The sequence below is a fragment of the Theropithecus gelada genome, chromosome 6 (genome assembly GCF_003255815.1).
Source record: "Theropithecus gelada isolate Dixy chromosome 6, Tgel_1.0, whole genome shotgun sequence".
Taxonomy (NCBI): domain Eukaryota; kingdom Metazoa; phylum Chordata; class Mammalia; order Primates; family Cercopithecidae; genus Theropithecus; species Theropithecus gelada.
In genome coordinates, this window is record NC_037673.1 from 132,266,816 (window position 1) to 132,285,034 (window position 18,219).

The 18,219-nt window shown below is 47.6% G+C and overlaps 1 protein-coding gene across 2 annotated transcripts in view; it reads left to right on the forward strand.

Moving 5' to 3' along the window:
* SLC25A48 (solute carrier family 25 member 48) overlaps positions 1-18,219 on the forward strand; it is a 54,866-nt gene that overhangs the window by 14,221 nt on the left and 22,426 nt on the right. For both annotated transcript variants that reach the window (XR_003119899.1, XM_025388578.1), the window contains exons 3-4: positions 1,684-1,755; positions 3,811-4,069. Coding sequence is in view for 1 of the 2 variants with exons in the window: in XM_025388578.1 (XP_025244363.1) it covers positions 1,684-1,755; positions 3,811-4,069 (331 nt within the window). In the remaining variant the exon portion in view is untranslated. The remainder of the gene's footprint in view (positions 1-1,683; positions 1,756-3,810; positions 4,070-18,219) is intronic.

Genomic DNA, 18,219 nt, shown 5'->3' on the forward strand with positions numbered 1-18,219 from the left:
TAAAATAGGCCCTGAACAAATATTGGTTGAGTGAGTCAGTAAACACACTTCTCTGATTATGAAAGTAATACTTATGAACAGGGTGTGTACTATTTCCTATATTTTCCTATGGCTACATATGTTTATAAAACTATTTAAATGGGTGCTTCTCAAACTCTTGGCCATGTTATTAGCCATGGTCATAAACTCAGGGGAGGAGCAGGGTGAGAGCAAAGGTGGGTCCAATGAAGCTTTAGCCTTACATGTGACATTATTTGTTGTTGTTGTTTTTGAGAAAATGTATTTCCATATGAGTTGTATACTTTACATTAGTTTTAAACTACATAAACTACAAATAATGAAAATAACATCTGCTGATTGTAGGAAAGTTGGAAAATGCAGAAAAGTCCCATGCAGGAAAACATTGCCTGTGATCTTCAACTCTGAGATCACCATTTTAACTACATGTACCCTTCCAGGGCCTCCTTCACTTGTCTACAGAGCTGAGCTCAGGTGGTTTGTGTGAAGAGCTAGCCTGCTTTTCTGGGTCTTAGCCTCTCACTGCAAACTGGGCCACATAGTATCTCCTCTTTGGTGGTCTCATGGCACCTTCGTGCACAGGCATGACATGCTGTGCATGCTGACAAAGTGTTTTGATGGAGAATTATAGGCTGCACATCTTAAAATAAGTGGAACCCTCTAAGGCTAGGGCAGGGGTACTCTTGAGTGGACTTACTCAGATCCTCTGTGCCAGTCAGCTGCTGCCCCTGGTCACCAAAGCCAGCCTCCATTAGAGGCCACCACACCTTAGCCATACAGTCCTTGTTCAGTCAGTGCAAAAGGACCGCTGTGCCAGGGCTGTGCCCAGCTCTGGAGATGAAAGGAAAGTAACACAGGTGGTCCTACCCTTGGTGGGTGACCCAACATAAACCCTATGTAATCAAACACATAGGGCCACTCGACATTTCGACTCAGACCTAAAAGATGAGGAGGAGCTGGAGGAAGAGACTTCCAGACGTGGGGAACAGTAGGGGCAGCTGGATGGAGGCAGGAAAGAATTGCTGCTGCAGGGCCTGGGAACATGCAGCTCATGCAGGGCCCGGGGAGAGGAGATGGCACATGGGGTGAGAGATAGGTGCCTCCCAGTCTCAGGGAGAGTGCAGAATTTATCCTACATTTGATGGGAGGCCACTGGAGGCTTCATTGACCTTTGAAAATGATCAGTCTGCCTGTTGTATAAAGAGAAATGGAGGAAGTGAGGGAGAAGCAGAAGACCAGGGAGGGCTTCAGGCCATGTTTCTGGTGAGGATGAGGGGTGAGGCCTAGGGTGGTGGTTCTAGGGACAAGAAGAGCAGGTCTCCCCCAAAGATATTTTGGAGGGGGCAGCGACAGACTGCAGATAGGGTAGAGTCCCAGTTTAGTTTTTATACTCAAGAGGCGGGGATCATACAATCATTTGGCACAACTAGCTGGCCTTTGCCATTCTTTCAGCAAAGCAGGCTTCTTTGCAATGAGTAAGTCTGAATGGGACATTAGAGGGAGGCAGTGCAAGCCAGAAACAGAGCACCAGCCTGGCCTGGACTGAAACCCAGACCCTTTGCTGGCGGGGGTCACTATGAGCAGGGCCTCTAACTCCGGGCATCTTTGGAGCAGTGGGCTATGAGTGATCTCTGAGCCGATCCATGCCCTTGCCTCTCTCCACAGACTCGCCTGCAGGCCGGCGTCGGCTACGGAAACACCCTCAGCTGCATTCGCATGGTGTACAGGAGGGAGAGCGTAAGTGCCTCTTGGGCAGGTGGAGTGATGCCTGCCTGGGACCCCACGGGCTAGAGACCAGGGCCACAGCCCCACACCAGTTTGCAGGTGGGGACCTCTCATTCTGCTCTTCACACTCGGCTCGATTTTCCCTACTTCATCTCACACCATACCTCAAATATTACGTGTTACCTAAACTCACCCCTGCCACCTACCGCAGCATAACTGAAGAAAAACTCCGGTTTTGTGTAACCACTATGGAGAACTCCTGAAGAATCTGGAGCCACAGTGTGGAAAATTCCTGCAAAAACAAGGTGATCACTCAGTTTTTCACAAAGGAACAAGTGACTGGCAAACCGTGTGCTGATAGACCTCCCTTGATCTGGCCCGGCGGCAGTCAGGCACGTCTGAGCCTAGATACCAGAGTTTACCTGTGCCCAGGTTGCTTGAGACCATGTGACCTGAGGTGTTCCTTTTCCAAAGGGAAAACTGAATGATACTTTGTAGAAGATACATCAGACTCCCTTCTTGAGAACTGGCATGTGCTCCAGGAACACTTTCTGAGGCCACTCTTTCTGGAATTTAGAATAAACTTTAAAATTTTGAATGAAATGACCTGATTTAAAGAAACCATCAGGTGGAACCCTGTCGCAGCCCTCTGACTTTTCTCTGAGTCAGTGGAAATGTGGCCCCAATGTAGCCACTGTCTCCACCAGACTCCATCCTAACAAGTGCCCTGGGGCTCGGAAGCCTCCTGCAAGCACCTAGAATTTTCCCACAGATGAAGTGTGTCTTGCATCAGGCTGTTGTTGTAACTCCCTTGATCGGCTGCTTTACAACTGGGGCGAGCACTGCAAGCCTAGCACTTGGTGTTCCCGGGTGATGTTGTGGGAGTCCACAGTCCCCTGAAAGTGGCTGTTGATTCTCCTTTTGGCACACATTCCCGACAGTGTCTGCCAGCCTGTGTCCCAGCTCCGGGGTTTTGGTAGGGACTGCGGGCGGTTTCTCTGAGGCATAGCAGCTCATGGCTAAGCCACATCCAAGTTATCTGAAGGCTCTTGCGATGGAAGAACAGTATGAAGCAAGGTGTGTTCACATGTGTGTGTGCATACATGTGTGTATATATGCACGTGTGTGTGCATGTGCTGGTGTGTGTGAGGCACCCTGCCTCTGGCAGCCAGGGTACAGTGTGTGCAGCAAGGACTAGTGGGTTTGTGCACAGCCTGGAGTCTGCACAATAGCTTCCCAGTACTTTCTCACATTTGATTTGGCACACGTGTGCTGCTCTGACTCCTCCAAGGGCCTGTGGAATTTTCCGGTTTTCCTCAGCACATCTGTGGTGTTCATCAAGAATGCCGTGTGGAAGGGACCAAACCCCAGCCTGCAGCACCGCCTCCTCAGCCTCCTGCAGCCTGTGTGTGCGCATCCTGTGTCCTTGTGTAACCTCTTCAGCTACTTCTGTCAGGAGACACCCATGCTGGTGGGCACTCATCTACAGGCTGGCCCAGGCACCCCTCAGGGATCTAGGGAACCCCTGTCTTATACTACAGGCTTAGTAGGCTGCCTATGTTGTAACTGCCTGTCAATTTGTTCCGCACCTCACTTTCCCCAGACTATGAGCTCAGTGAGGGCAGAGGCCGTTTCTTTCTTACGGTTGCTCCCCAGGGCCTGGCCCCTGGCCAGTGCCTGGAGAATGTTTTTACTGTGGTGTATGAGGTGGGGGCGTGTGGTGCTTGGCCAGCCCACTGCTCCTAAGGTCTCCTCAGGTTCCCCCGTGGCCACAGCCTGACTTTTTTCCAGCCCAAGATCACTGCCCCTCCCGGCACATGTGGGTTCCAGGCCAGGACACCACCCATAGGAAACAAAGCGGCTTGCAGAAGCCGGACTGTCATCAGAGCAAGGATGCCTGCCCCCTGAGCGGCCCCCAGCCCTCTGCCTCCTGTCGCATCAGCACCCTCTTCCCCTCTCTTCGTTGACACCTGGGCAGATGTGTCCAGTGGTGTTCCCTGCCATCCTGCAGGCCCTGCGACGGCAGCCCCGGGTCCTCACGCCTCTTCCTTCTGGGTTTCACTGCAGGTGTTTGGCTTCTTCAAGGGCATGTCCTTCCCCCTTGCCAGCATTGCCGTCTACAACTCCGTGGTGTTTGGGGTCTTCAGTAACACGCAGCGGTTCCTCAGCCAGCACCGCTGCGGGGAGCCCGAGGCCAGTCCTCCACGCACGCTGTCGGACCTGCTCCTGGCCAGCATGGTGGCCGGTGTGGTCTCTGTCGGGCTGGGAGGGCCCGTGGACCTCATCAAGATCCGGTTGCAGATGCAGACACAACCGTTTCGGGACGGTAAGAGGCCAGGGGAGCACAGGCTGGTGTCTGGGACCTGTGGCCCTTTGTTGGTTTGTGGGATCTGGGACGTGGTTGTTAAAATCCTTTTATTGAGCAAGGCATCTACCTTGTCACCTGGTAGTCCGTAATTACAGGCATACCTCAGAGACAGGGGTTCGGTTCCAGACCACTGCAGTAAAGCAAATATCACAGTAAAAGTCACATGAACGTTTTGGTTCCCCAGTTCATTTAGTGTACTTCATGTAACACGTAATATCTGAGGTGTGGTGTGAGATGAAGTAGTGATGTACATAACTTTACTGTAGTCTAAGTGTGCAATGGCATTATGTTTTAAATATATATATCTATTTATTTATATATATATATACACACCTTAATTTAAAAATACTTTAGTACTAAAAATTATTGACATTATCTGAATCTTCAGTGAGTTGTAATCTTTCTGTCGGTGGAGGGTCTTGCCTCGAAGTTGATGGCTGCTGACTGGTCAGGGTTGTTGTTGCTGAAGGTTGGGGTGGGCTGTGGCAATTTCTTAACATAAGACAACAATGAAGTTTGCCACATCCATTGACTTCCTTTCACAAAAGTTATATCTATAGCATGAGATGCTGTTTGATGGCATTTTGCCCACAGTAGAACTTCTTTCAAAATTGGAGTCAATCCTCTCAAACCCTGCTGCTGCTTTATCAGCTAAGTTTATGGAATATTCTAAATCCTTTGTTGTCATTTCAACAACATTCACATTCACAGAATCTTCACCACTAGTAGACTTCATCTCAAGAAAAACTTTCTTTCTCATCCATAAGAAGTAACTCTTCATCTGTTAAATACTATCATGAGATTGCACCATTCAGCCCCATCTTCAGCCTCTACTTCTCATTCTAGTTCTCTTGCTTTTTCCACCACATCTGCAGTTCCTTCCTCTACAGAAGCCTTGAAGCTCTCAAAATTATCTGTGAGGGTTGGGGTCAACTTCTTCCAAACTCCTGTTAACATTGCTATCTTGACCTCCTCCCATGAACCCCAAATGCTCTTAAGAGCATCTAGAATGGTGAATTTTTTCCAGAAGGTTTTTCAATTTACTTGGTTCAAATACATCAGAAAAATCACTATCTATGGCAGCTATAGCCTTAAGAAATATATTTCTTAAGTAGTAAGGCTTGGAAGTCAAAATCACTCTTTGATTCACGGACTGCAGAATGGATGCTGTGTTAGCAGGCCTGGAAACAACATTCATCTCCTTATACGTCTCCACCAGAACTCTTAGGTTATCAGATGCATTGTCAATGAGCAGTAATATTTTGAAAGGAATATTCTTTTCTGAGTAGTAGGTCTCAACAGCAGGCCTAAAATACTCAGGAAACCATGCTGTAAACAGATGTGCTGTCATCCAGGCCTTGTTCCTTTTCTAGAACATGGAGAGCAGATTGATTATCATTCTTAAAGGCCCTAGGATTTTCAGAATGGTAAGTGAGCACTGGGTTCAACTTAAAGTCACTAGTTGCATTAGTCCCTAACAAGAGAGTCAGCCTGTCCTTTGAAACTTTGAAGCTAGGCATTGACGTCTCCTTTCTAGCTCTGAAAGTCCTGAAGTCATCTTTTTCCAATAGAAGGGTGTTTTGTCTACATTGAAAATGTGTTGCTGAGTATAGTCACGTTCATCAATTCTCTTAGCTAGATCTTCTGGATAAGTTGCTGCAGCCTCTACATCAGTACTTGTTGCTTTACCTTGCACTTTTATGTTATGGAGATGGCTTCTCTCCTTAAACCTCATGAACCAACCACTGCCAGCTTCAAACTTTTCTTCTGCAGCTTCCTCACCTCTCTCCACCTTCAGAGAATTGAGGAGAGTTAGGCCCTTGATCTGGATTAGGCTTTGGCTTAAGGGAAAGTTGTGACTGATTTGATGTTCTATCCAGACTACTCAAACTTTCTTCATACCAGCAATAAGGATACTTCACTGTCTTATTATTTGTGTGTTCATTGGAGTAGTGCTTTTAATTTTCTTCCAGCATTTTTCCTTTGCATTCACAACCTGGTTAACTCTTGGGCAAAAGAGGCTTAGCTCTTTTGACCTGTCTCAGCTTTCAACATGCCTTCCTCACTAAGTTTAATCAGCTCTAGCTTTTGATTTAACGTGAGACACTATGAGTCTTCCTTTCACTTGAACACTTAGAGGCCATTGTAGGATTACAAATTGGCCTAATTTCAATATTGTTGTGTCTCAGCGAACAGGGAGGCCTGAGGAGAGGGAGCGAGATAGGGAATGGCTGGCTTGTCAGTGGAGCAGTCAGAATAGCCGTGATTAAGCTGACTCTCTTATATGGATGCAGCTTGTTTTGCCCCAAAACAAGGACGTTAGTGACATCAAAGATCACAGATCATCATAACAGATATAATGATTACAACAAGGTTGAAAATATTGTGAGAATTATGAAAATGTGACACGGAGATATCAAGTGAGTACATGCTGTTAGAGAAATGGTGCCAATAGCCTTGCTGGACTCAAGCTGGCCACAAACCTTCAATTTGTAAAAAATGAAATATCTGTGAAGTGAAATGAAGTGAAGTACAATAAAACAAGGTGTGGTTTTAATACTATTTAATCTGAAGCAGTAACTGTCATCAAGTATTTGGTATGTGCCAGGTACTCGCTAGGACCTTTGCATATGTTCTCCTAATTCATCTTGTAACAATTCTGTGAGGCAGATGCTGCTATCTCCATTTTACGGATGAGAAAAGAGGCTCCTAGGGGTTAAAACAGTTACTCAAGAACACACGATTAGCCACTGGTGAGTGAGAGCCACCAGTGAGAGTGAGGCGTGGGAGGTTGCTGCAGGCAAATATTGCAATACCCAGTGCAAAATGCTAAGGCCCGTTGTTCAAAAATTATGCCATATTTTACAACGGCAACAGCAAAGCATTAAGCCAAGAATGGTGCTTGGATGAACACACTGGTCTCATCCCCACGAAGCTAGCCCCAGCTGAGTTGGGACTCCTACGCGTGTATGTCTCATCCAAAAGCCCAGAGTCCCGACCTCACCTGGCCCACATGCCAGGAAGTGCAGCAGACAAGGCCTTGCTCCTGACCACCCGTCTCCTGCTCTTACCTGCCCTTGCCTGTCCTTCAGCCCTTGCCTTTCCTGTTAGAGTTTCACTTCTTGTTGTGCGATGTAGCCATTTCTGCACCACAAACCTTATCTCTCGTTCCTCCTCACTGGGAAAGAGTTTTCTGCATCTTTCCTGGCAGTGGCTTTCCCAAAGGAGGGTAGAAAGAACAGGAAGGTGCTTGCTGTGCGGAGCAGAGAGGGTGCCGGCTCTGGAGGAAGGATAGGCTTACAGTGGCAGGAGACGTATTTCAGTACCTTGAGGTACTTTGATTCTCAGCTCTACCACTCAGTCCCCTGTCTCCTCAGGTTAGATACTGCCCTTCCTGAGCCTCATGCTCCTTTTCTGTGTAATGGAAAGGCTGGGCCCATAGTCCTTTTCTGTGTAATGGAAGAACTGGACCCAGAGTCCTTTCCTGTCACCTCAGACATCTGATGGGGCTGACAGTCTCCAGCTTGATCTTGGCCCTTGTGGAGAAGACTCCTTTCCCTGGCAACCTTCTAAGTAGTCCCTGTGTGACCTCTCTGCCCAGGGAGGCTGGGTTTCAGCATGTATCACAGCCAGAGCCCCAGCAGCTCACTCAGGAGCATCCCAGCCTAGCATCCCCTGCCCCAGCCCCGGAGCTGCCCAGGACAGGGTCTGCACATTCTCTAAGCATGGTGCTGCTGCTCCTTGCTGGGGCGCATGGAGGGCCTGAGGCCTGGCTGCCCCAAGGCTGTGTCTCACATGCCCCAAGGCCCATGGCCACTGCAGCACATGGGGAGATGCAGGAAAACAAATGGGGCCATCAGGGAGACACAGGACCGGCAGATCTTCACCTTCATCTTCAGCATATTGAGTCATGTTTTGGAACAATTCAATTTGACCCAAGGGTGGCGCTTCTGAGGAATGTTTGACCTTTGCTCTTCTGTCCCATCCCAGAGGCATAAGCAAAGATGTAGAGGAACGAAGGCTGTCATGAGCAGGCTGAGAACCCAGGCATCCAGGCCCCATGCTGGCTGTTTGCTCTATCCTGACTGCCTCAGAAAAGCTTACCTTAGGGGAAAGGAAATCTCCATACGTCTTAAAACTGTTTGGGGTTCAGGTATTGGAAAATGCTCAGCAATGAGGCTCTTTGACTGCTGGTAGCAGCTCTGCCTCCTTTACCACCTGGCACCTTGTCCCCGGCAGGGGAGGAAATGGGGGTAGGTTTGCGAGTAACTGTTTGCAAGTATCTGTTGTGGGCCCTCAGACAGCTTGGACACCAAGAGAGGTGTTTCCCAAGAAATACTTTCCTTAAGAAAGTCTGGGACATTTGAAGGTTTCTTGACAACATCTTGTTCTATCCTCTGTCCTGCCCACCTCCACCCCAGCTTTCCCTGTACAGTGTGCTAGAATGGTGTCATACCAGGCCCTGAGTGATAGGGGATCCTGAGGCCAGGCTAGAAGCATTGGGAGACTAGAGGAAGAATGGGAGGCAGTCAAGGGAGTGGCTGAACCCAAGCATGGCCTCCAAACAGGGTGCACAGCTCCTGGCCAGTGTTCGGGAGCTGAGCAGCCACCATTAGCAGCTGCCAATGTGACATGCTCACTGTGTGCCAGACACCACGTAAGGTACTGTCCACCCATCATCTTCTTTAATACCCACCATGACGGCATGAGGCAGATATGATTGCCATCTCTGTTCACTTATCTGCAAGACAATAGTTATGCACCTACTGGGTGCCAGATGCAGGGCTATGTGCTGAGAATGCAGTGGTAAACAAAAGACTGCGTCCTGTCTCTGTTACAGTGCCGCATCCAGCTGAGAACCAGAGAGGAACTGGGTCCCTACAAACCGCGATGGTAGGGAAATAGAATGGGCTCTCAGGCTGGGGTCAAGGAGGGCTTGGGAGCAGGGTGGGAGAAGGGCTAGGAGGAGAGCCTGGAGGTAGGGCTGTGCACCTGCCCAGGTAGTGCTAAGGGCCACTTGGGCCTACCTTGTCTAGGCGTGGAAGCCTGGGACATGGCCTCCCTGGGGCCCTCCAGATCTCCGATCCGGGAAGTCGAGATCCTTAAAGGGCCCTGTCTTTTGGGTAAGCCTCTGAGTAGTGAGAACACAGGGACCCTGTCCCTCCACCATAGGAGGTGCTGACATGTCTCAGGATAGGTAAGATTCCCTGAGCCTCCTGTATGGCAATCTGCCCATGGCCTGTGGCCTCAGGTTGTTTATTCATCTGCGGTGCCAGAAGGAAACCAGTTCTCTTAAATAAACCCCCGAGGCAGCAACAGAAAATGAACATGGGTTTGTTCTGTTCTTCCCTGTGTGCCAGGAGACCTGCCTTTTGGGAGCATGGAGAAGGCTCTTAGTAAAAGGCATGGGAGGTTTCTGTGGGCAAATATTTCTCAACCCTGCAAAGCTTTGAGTCCTTAGAGCCAGGGCTCATGGGCTTAGCACAAAAAGCAAAGACAAAGACAAAGATGGTTCACCGAGTGAGTGGAGGGAGAGTAAAAGCCGAGATTGGAGGACCCACCTCTGCCGTGTCCCTACAAGTTTCTGTGATCTGGGCTGAATAAGAATGGTCTTGGCAGTAGTAGCTAAGTAGCCCATGTCTACTGAACCTTAATTGTATGCCAAGCACTATGCTAGGAGCTTGGCATGTGTTTACTATTTACAACAACCCAATTCCTGAAGATTTACTATGGGGAGACTGAGGCACAGAGTGGTTTCATACCCTGAGGTCCCTCCCTTAGTGGGAGGTGGAGGAGGTCTGATTCAGAGCCACTGTTGCCATCTCTGCTTCTGCCCCAGAATTTGTAGAAGCTGAGGTTATGACAATGTTGATAACATTGGGCCACCTGGGCCTTTGCAAAAAATTGTCATGCACACAAATAGCTTCAAACTTTAGGGAGAAGTAGGCTGGGAGCATGTCTCCAAAATGACATTGTCCAAGTAATGGGCACAGCTTGTGGGTTCCAAGGGATGGGTGTGAATTCTGTGGCATTGGGCTGCCCTCTCTGATCTCCCTTGCCCTCAGTTGCTTGGAGGAAAGACTTTGGTGACAGCAGGTGCTGGACAGGATCAACTACTGGGGAAGGGAGGGGAGGCTGACAAAGAGTCGCCAGGCAGTTTTTTCTGCCAGGAATCCCTCCAGAAAATGAGAAGAAATGTGGTTTTCTTTCAGTTGCTCCTCAGAACCCTCTAGGCTAGAGATAGAAAAGTCAGAGACTCATCAGGACAGGGAGCTAACATACATGTAACCTCCTATATTCTCTTGCTGCTAATAAAGACATGCCTGAGACTGGGCAATTCATAAATAAAAGAGGTTTAATTGACTCACAGTTCCACATGGCTGGGGAGGCCTCACAAACATGGCGGAAGGTGAAGGAGGAGCAAAGTCACGTCTTATGTGGCAGCACCCAAGAGAGTGTGTGCCAGGGAACTCCTCTTTATAAAACCATCAGATCTCTTGAGACTTATCCACTATCATGAGAACAGCATGGGAAAGACCCCACCACCATGATTCAATTACTTCCTACCAGGTCCCTCCCATGACACATGGGAATTATGGGAACTACAATTCAAGGTGAGATTTGGGTAGAGACACAACCAAATCATATCACCTCCCTCGGCATTGCAGTAAATACAGAGTTTATTTGACACAAGGCCAGCCACACCACATGGGAGACAGAGTTATTCCTCAAATCAATCTCATAGGAGGCTTATAGGTTAGGGCTTTTTCAAAGGCAGTTTGTGGGAAGGGATGGAGATGGCTAGGCAATGGGTGCTTGCTGCTGATTGATTGGCATGCAATCATAGAGGTGCGGGAAATGGTCCTCCTATGCGTGTTGTTGCTTCTGGGTGGGGCCACAGGAGCAGGGTTGGTGGGTCTAGGAGCAGGGCTGGTGAGTTGGTGCCACTGGTGTCAGACATGCAAAAAGCCTGAAAAGACATCTCAAAGGGCTAACGTTGGGTTTCACAATGCTGATTGCTCCTGCAGTGATGTTATTGGCAGGAGTAATTGGGGAAGTTGCATATCTGTGACCTCCAAAGTGATGGCTGGCAATCCTTTATGTCTATACCTTAGCAGAATTCAGGCTCCTCTCCTCCCTCTAGCCTGTTGACCTCTCATTACTTTTAGGGAAGGGCGATTATCATTTAAAGTATAAACTGAATGTCTGGCAAAGTTAGCTCAGCCTAAGCCAAGAAATAATCAAGGCAGCTTGAAGGATAAAGTCAAAAGGGGGGTTGGCTAGATTAGGTTGCCCCCACTGCCGTAATTTTCTCACTGATCTAATTTTTGCAAAGGTAGTTTCATAAGTGAGAAGAGGTATCTGGGGAAGTGAATCCTCTCCCATTTTTCTTGAGAACACAGCTCTCCTAACCTATGTTTCATTTTTCCTATTTTGATTGAAACCTGGACACAGAACATATTTTACCTTCTGCCACATTCTGCTATTAGAAAAGCATAGTTCAAGCCTAATGTGACAGCTTCAGTGTCTGAGAGACAGCTGGGAGTAGTGGGGACTGTGGCAAGCTGGGCCCACATCCTGTCCAAGGGAGTGGCCACAACCCCACTTTAATTGAATGTTGCCCTGTGGCCTGATGTGCTTGGATCCTCCGATTTTTAAGAGAAGGCAAAAAGGTAGATTTTTATGTGAGATATTTTGGTTGGAATGATCATGTAATTCAATGAAAAACAAACAGAGCACTATATAACCCAAGGTTGTGTGAATTGCATAGAATGAGGCTGGGGATGGCTGCAGTCCTGTGGTCTGTGCCCTGGGTCAGGCCCAATCCATGTGTTGACTCTGCTCATGTGGGCATTGCTAGGCAGCCTTGGGCAGGGCTTGTGAGACTGATCAGGTTTTGTGGTTCTGCCTCAGGATTGCCAGTCCACTTCCAGGGTGATCCTATGTGATATGAGAGACAGCACTCACATATGGAAGCCAGGTGCCAAGAGGCCTCTGGCTTCTTCGCTTTGGGACATGTGACAGGTGGACTGGAGGCCACATTGAGGTGAGAGCCCAGCTCAGGTGGTTGGGGGACTGGCAAATATACAGCCAGTATATATTCAGGCAGCCCCTCCTGATTGTCTGTTAGTGGTGATCCATCGTTGAAAATCTACAAGCTACAGAACATTGAAAGTAGAGGTAGAAAGTACCCATTCATGCAATTACAACCACTGGTAACACATTAATGTATTTATTTTTCCATTCTGTATACATAGATTAAAGATTTTAAGAAGCTGTGATCATGCTATATGGACAATTTCATGTCCTGTTTTTAACTCAGCATTATAACAGAAACATTAACCATGTTATTAAAATAGCATATAAAATTTTTTAAGTAGATGGGCAATATTTAAAATGGATGTGCACTAGTCCATCAAATACACACACATGCACACACACACTGAAAGGGTCTGTGTAGTATGGCAAGAATTAAGCTTCCAGAATTAGACTACCTGCTTCTAATTCTACTTCCACTGAACCCAAAAAAGGTTGGACAACTCACCTAATGTCACCTAGCCTCAGTTAACTCATCTGCAAAGCAGGCATGACAATAATAGCTACTTTATAGCTGGGATGCAATGAAATGTATTATACATGAAGGCCTTAGTACAATGTCTGGCACATAGAAAATGTGAAATAAATGTTAGCTGTTAGTAAATGTATTATTTAACAATCTTCCTACTGGTGAATATTTAGGTTGTTTGCAGTTTTTCCTCTTTTAAAAATAGTGATGTGATCAGCGAATATATTCATAAAGAGTTCTCTTTATTTAGGGTTTTTTCCCTAAATGTGTGGGCTCTTTGACTCATGAGTGGGTTAAGGGGTGTGGCCATTTTTAACATTCTTGGTACCTATTATGAAATTGTTATCCAGAAGAGCTTTACCAAATCATATAAGTGGCTGCTTACATTTAAACAGAATTTCCATTTGACGCTGACTGCCATTGCACAATAACCAGTAATTATGCCCTGTGTAAATGCTTCCAAATTAACAGAGGTATTCTCCTGGGGCCTCTGCCACTTGGCAAGCAGGGAGACACTGGCCTGTGTTCAGTTGGATGTGCCTGTGACAGTAAGGCACCTGTGAAAAAACCCTTCCTTTTAAAATCACTGCCCTTTGCATGGGCATGAGCCTAACTAGGTGGCCTGTTGAGCCTGAGCTAGAAGTCAGGGCTGTGGCCCTGCAGACCAGTAGTCCCTCTGCTGCCTGAGCTATGTCCTTCCTAGAAGTTCATGGTTAATGACACTCACTCCTCCTCCATCTGGGAGTGTTTAGATCTGTGTTTCTATTAAAAGCCTAATTAATGTGCAGATCACAAAGCCCTCTACAAAACAGAGGTCGGAGTTGGGAGGATCAGGGAAGGACCGAACATTAACTCTGTGCTGACTATCCTAGTCATTGCACCAGGCACAACTGGAGGCAAGAGGCTGAGTTTTACACCTGTTTGAATTCACTGTGAATTGTTCATTCACAAGCATTTCCTGAGCCCCTGCTCTGAGGCAGGCACAGCGGGTAAAGAAGCATTGGAAGCCCCGGCCTTCAGGGTGCCCACAGTCTGGTGGGGAGCCAGATGTGTGCTTCAATGAGAAAGGCCTCATGAAAGGCTTTGGAACCCCTAACTCTGGCTTGGTGTATCAGGAAGCCTCCAGAAAGGAAGTGGCCATTGATCAGGTCTTTTAGTTCTACGTAGCATTTAGAGATGGAGACATGGGATGGAGAAGTGTTTTAACACTGTGGGAACAACATAGGGGAAGATTCTGTGGCAGGAAAATGTAGGCACATGGTGGGACAAGGGAGCCTTTGGTTAGCACAGACAAGCGATGCACAGATAGTGGGGGTGTTGAAAGATGCCGAGTGAGTTGGGAAGAACTTGGATTTCTTCACCGAGGATGGGCTTAGATTATATTCAGCAGGCAGTAAAGCACTTTGGACACCAGAATGATGCAATCAGAGTTGTGCTGGAGAAGAGGAAACTGGCCTCTGGAAGGGGTGGAAGAGTAGTGGAAATTGTAGAAGTGGGTAGATTGATTTGAAGGCTGCAGCCACAGACCCGGGGCCCTGGGCTTAGAAACAGAGATGGGTGGCAGATCCAGAGGCCCTGATGATATAGAAGCAGTAGGCCGAGCATTAGGCATAAGCAGGAGAGAGGTAAGTGTCAACAATGCCTGAAGATCCCGAAGTTGGATGACAATGAGACAAGTGGAACCCCTGACACAGGGAATTAAGTAGCAAATGAAACATGTAAGACAGTTCTTGGCATGGAACAGGTAATCAATCAATGCTTACTGTGGCTGCTGCTGGAGGGGCAGGCTTGAGTGAGACGAGGATGAGTTTGGTCTGGTCTGTGTAGTGTGAGGTGCCTGTGAGACTACACCTGGAAGCATCAGGGCTGCGGGTAGAGGCACAAGTGCAATAGACATAGAAGTGACAGTTGAGGTTGTGACATTAGATGCAAACACCAAGTGAGCTGCAAATAAGGCAGAGGATGGCAGCAAAAAGAAGACTTACTGAAGGAATTTGGGAAGGAGCAGAGAGTTACAGTAACACTAATAACTGCAGTTAAAATTATCGAGCTCGTACCATGTATTGAGCTATACGACATTAATGCCCATTCCATTATCATCACAGCAACCCTATAAAATAGGCCCACTTATCATCTTTATTTTACAGATGAGAAAACCGAGGCTGAATTACATAATTTGTCCATGCTCACATAGCTGTCCCTTGGGGAGATGGGGAATTACCCCAGGCCATGCAACTCTTTGACCCCTAGAAACTGAGTCCTGAGAAATTGGTGTTACTGAAGTAGGAGGAAGGAGCATATGGAGGGGAAATGTGCTAAAGTTGGGGTAATGATGGGGACAAAGACAGAAGGCAATGGAGAAGGAAAAGGCATTCATTTCCAAGTTGGGAGAGAAGAAGAAAGAAAGTAAAAATGCAGAGAGATTCTTGAGGGCAAGTGGGAGGAAGTTGAGGGAATTGATGTCAGAAGACCTGGCTCCATCATACTGAAGATGATCTGGATAGAAAGGAATCAGAGCGTGGCCAGGATTTGAGGTGAAGAAGGTCCTAATTTCTGGACATGCTAAGAGCAGACAAGCTGGGCTGGATGGTAACAGCAGAGAGGGCCAGCTGAGAGGTGGGTCTCAGCAGGTGAGACCAAAAAGCCATCTGAGCACAAGAATCTGCATGGTGACAAAATAAGGCAAAAACATTTCTGCAGTTTCCCTGAGTCCTCAGAGATGCCTGCCTAGGAGGTCATCAGCTGTGGCTCTGAGGCCCTGAGTGCATCCATTTGTCTCTTTAGCAACATGGTTTTATTGCTCCTTTGAAGATGTGTGGCAACCAAGGAAAATATTCTTCTCCAGGCAGGTTGACCTTGGGAAGGAACAGCAGATTTTCCAAGACTTTCCCAGTACAGGGTAGGGGTTGTTGATGTTAAAATCCCTGAAGGGACACACAACCCTTGAAGATGAAAGCTTATGCAGAAAGGCAGGAACCCTTGGAGCATGAAAAGAACCCAAAAACCTGAAGACAACCCAGGCCTGTATAGCCTGGGCCTTCTTAAGTAGGCTGTGCGTTGCCAACAGCAAGTGAGAGCTGGAGCAATGGCAGCCCAGGAGTGAAGGGAGGAGGTCTGTGGAGAGGCCAAGCATATAGCCATGCAGTTCCAAAGAAGTCCTTGTTCTGAACGGTTTGACTAGTTAGAACCCTTTGAACAGTTTGTCCTTTTCAAACAGTTGTCCCACATGGTTACCAGACATTAACGGTAGTGCATAATACACCATTGTACAAATTACGTACATTGGTGACACATGTTTGTTTAAAGCAATTGACAACAGCAAGTATTGTCCTGGTTTCTGGACTTAACACCAGTATTGGTCATTCTTGGCCCCATGTGGGCAACAGTGATCTCCCTCAGTAGACTTGGCTGCAGGCCACAGCTGCCTGAAGTTGGCAGGTCCAGCACTTCCAGAATCCAGAGTCATATAAGGACAGGGTGATAAAAATAGGAATAAGAACTATTTGCCTTAAGTAAGGGACATTTGCATGGCATGCATTTCAGTAAAGTGCATTTGTCAACATTCCCTTTTCACGTTCATAAAAGCCAAATAAGTTGGACAGGCCACTTATTCTCCCCCTTTCACAGATGATGAGGAAACTGAGACCCAGTGAGATTGAATCTCCTGCATGGGGTTGTACATTAAATAGCAACTGAACAGGAATGCAAATCCAGGGCTCTTTCTATGAAAGCATCTGCCTATCTTGGGCCTCTCAGGTCATGAGGAAACTGCTGGACTCTTAGCAACAGGAACTAGGTAGGAGCTTCCCAGCTGGTAATATCCTGGGAAGTGATCTGAGGGGTCCACCAGCCTGCTCAAGCTCAAACCCAAACTGAGGATGTTACAGCCAGCCTGTCTGCTGGAGGATGTACAGCCACGTTACTGGATGCTTCCATCACATCTAAGCAGTGCTGTAGGTGGGACCCTGATTTTGGAATTTCCTTTAATATCTAAAGCCTCTGACCCAAGGATCAGTCAGGGCCAGCCTTTTGATGAATGCCAAGGGTGTGAGTCTTGGGAGTGCTGAGACCTGCCTAAGTCAGGTGCTCCATTGTCCATGGAGTAGATGCTGAGATATTTATGGGACTCGGGCCACAGTGTATGATTCCTGTCAACAGGAAACTCACCGCCACACTAAGGGCAAAATAACATGCTCAGAAAACAGTAGCAACAGAGGCAAGCCATACTAGGGGGCACAGCCTCCGACATGGGCTGCGGGCCCCTTTTTCTAAGAGCGCCTTGTTAATATGGAAAATGTGGTCCAACCCATCAAACAGCAGCTGTACTTTTAAGTGTTAGTGGACTAAGAAAACAAATATGTCAAGAAGCTGCTATGGATGACTAGTATGTTTAAGTAAAATGTTATTGTGTTACCTGTGATAGCTCCTACACATATGAGAAAAATGGGCACATATGTATGTGTGAGACATTGTAGGAATTCTGTCAATGCATAATGCTCACGGATTCTGGGGTGCCTTGAAATGACTCCCACTGGCTGAGCCTTACTGGACATAGAACCCTTGTGAAAACCCGCACATCCCTGACTAGTGACCCACAGGTCCTCATTTGTGGATGGCTGATTTGTCAAGGATTTTCTGTAGAAAGTGGCCTGTTGAGAAATTGCATTGTGTTCCCGTCCCACCACCCACATACCCACACAGCAGAGGAGGCAGGGAGCACTTTCTCTTCCAGAGAGTGGCCAGGCCTTTGTGCTCCTGAGGGCCGGCCCTGCTCCCCTCAGTGGTCAGCCATTGTGTTTCTGCTGGCCTTACTGTTTCCAAGGTCATGGCCCATTGAAGACATTGAATCGCATTGACTGAGAAAGGAAAATAAATGGAACATCTTTGTGTTTGTGTCTGAGGAAGGCACAGTGGCTTTCTGTGGCTGGGTCCCTGGGTTCTGGAAGAGGGGCAACAGTGGTAGATCTGGTGTCCCCAGTCTGTGTCCAGCCCAGCTCAGCCCTTCTGAAGTTGGATGTGCCCTAAGAGATGGTTGCGTTGGTACCTGTTAGGATTGGCGAAACCTGGACCTACAACCCGCACCCCCCAAAATAAAACTCCCTGTAGAAGCATCTATCTTCTAAGGGACCTCCCAGGCTAAACAGGAGGCCAGCAGTGAGGCACTAGCACTTCACAGAGACCTGCAGAGCCAGATAGCCATGGCCTGTAGGTTTAGGTGTGCTGGCTGGGTCTGAGTTGGACAAGGCAGGAGGCCTGGGCCCTCCTCCACGTCCTAGGGCAGCGGGTTGCTATTTTCATTGACTTTGAACATCTTGCTAGTCTTGGTTACATAGGTGCAGGGGGCCTGAGATGGCCCTAATTGAAGTTGGGAAAATGAAGGAAATCACAGGCATCCTGAGTTTTTGAGGTACATAATCCATATCTATCCTAATAAAAGGTAGTATGCCCTTGATCTAGAGAGGCAGCAGTTTTTGAGGTACATAATCCATATCTATCCTAATAAAACGTAGTATCCCTTGATCTAGAGAGGCAGCAAAGGTTG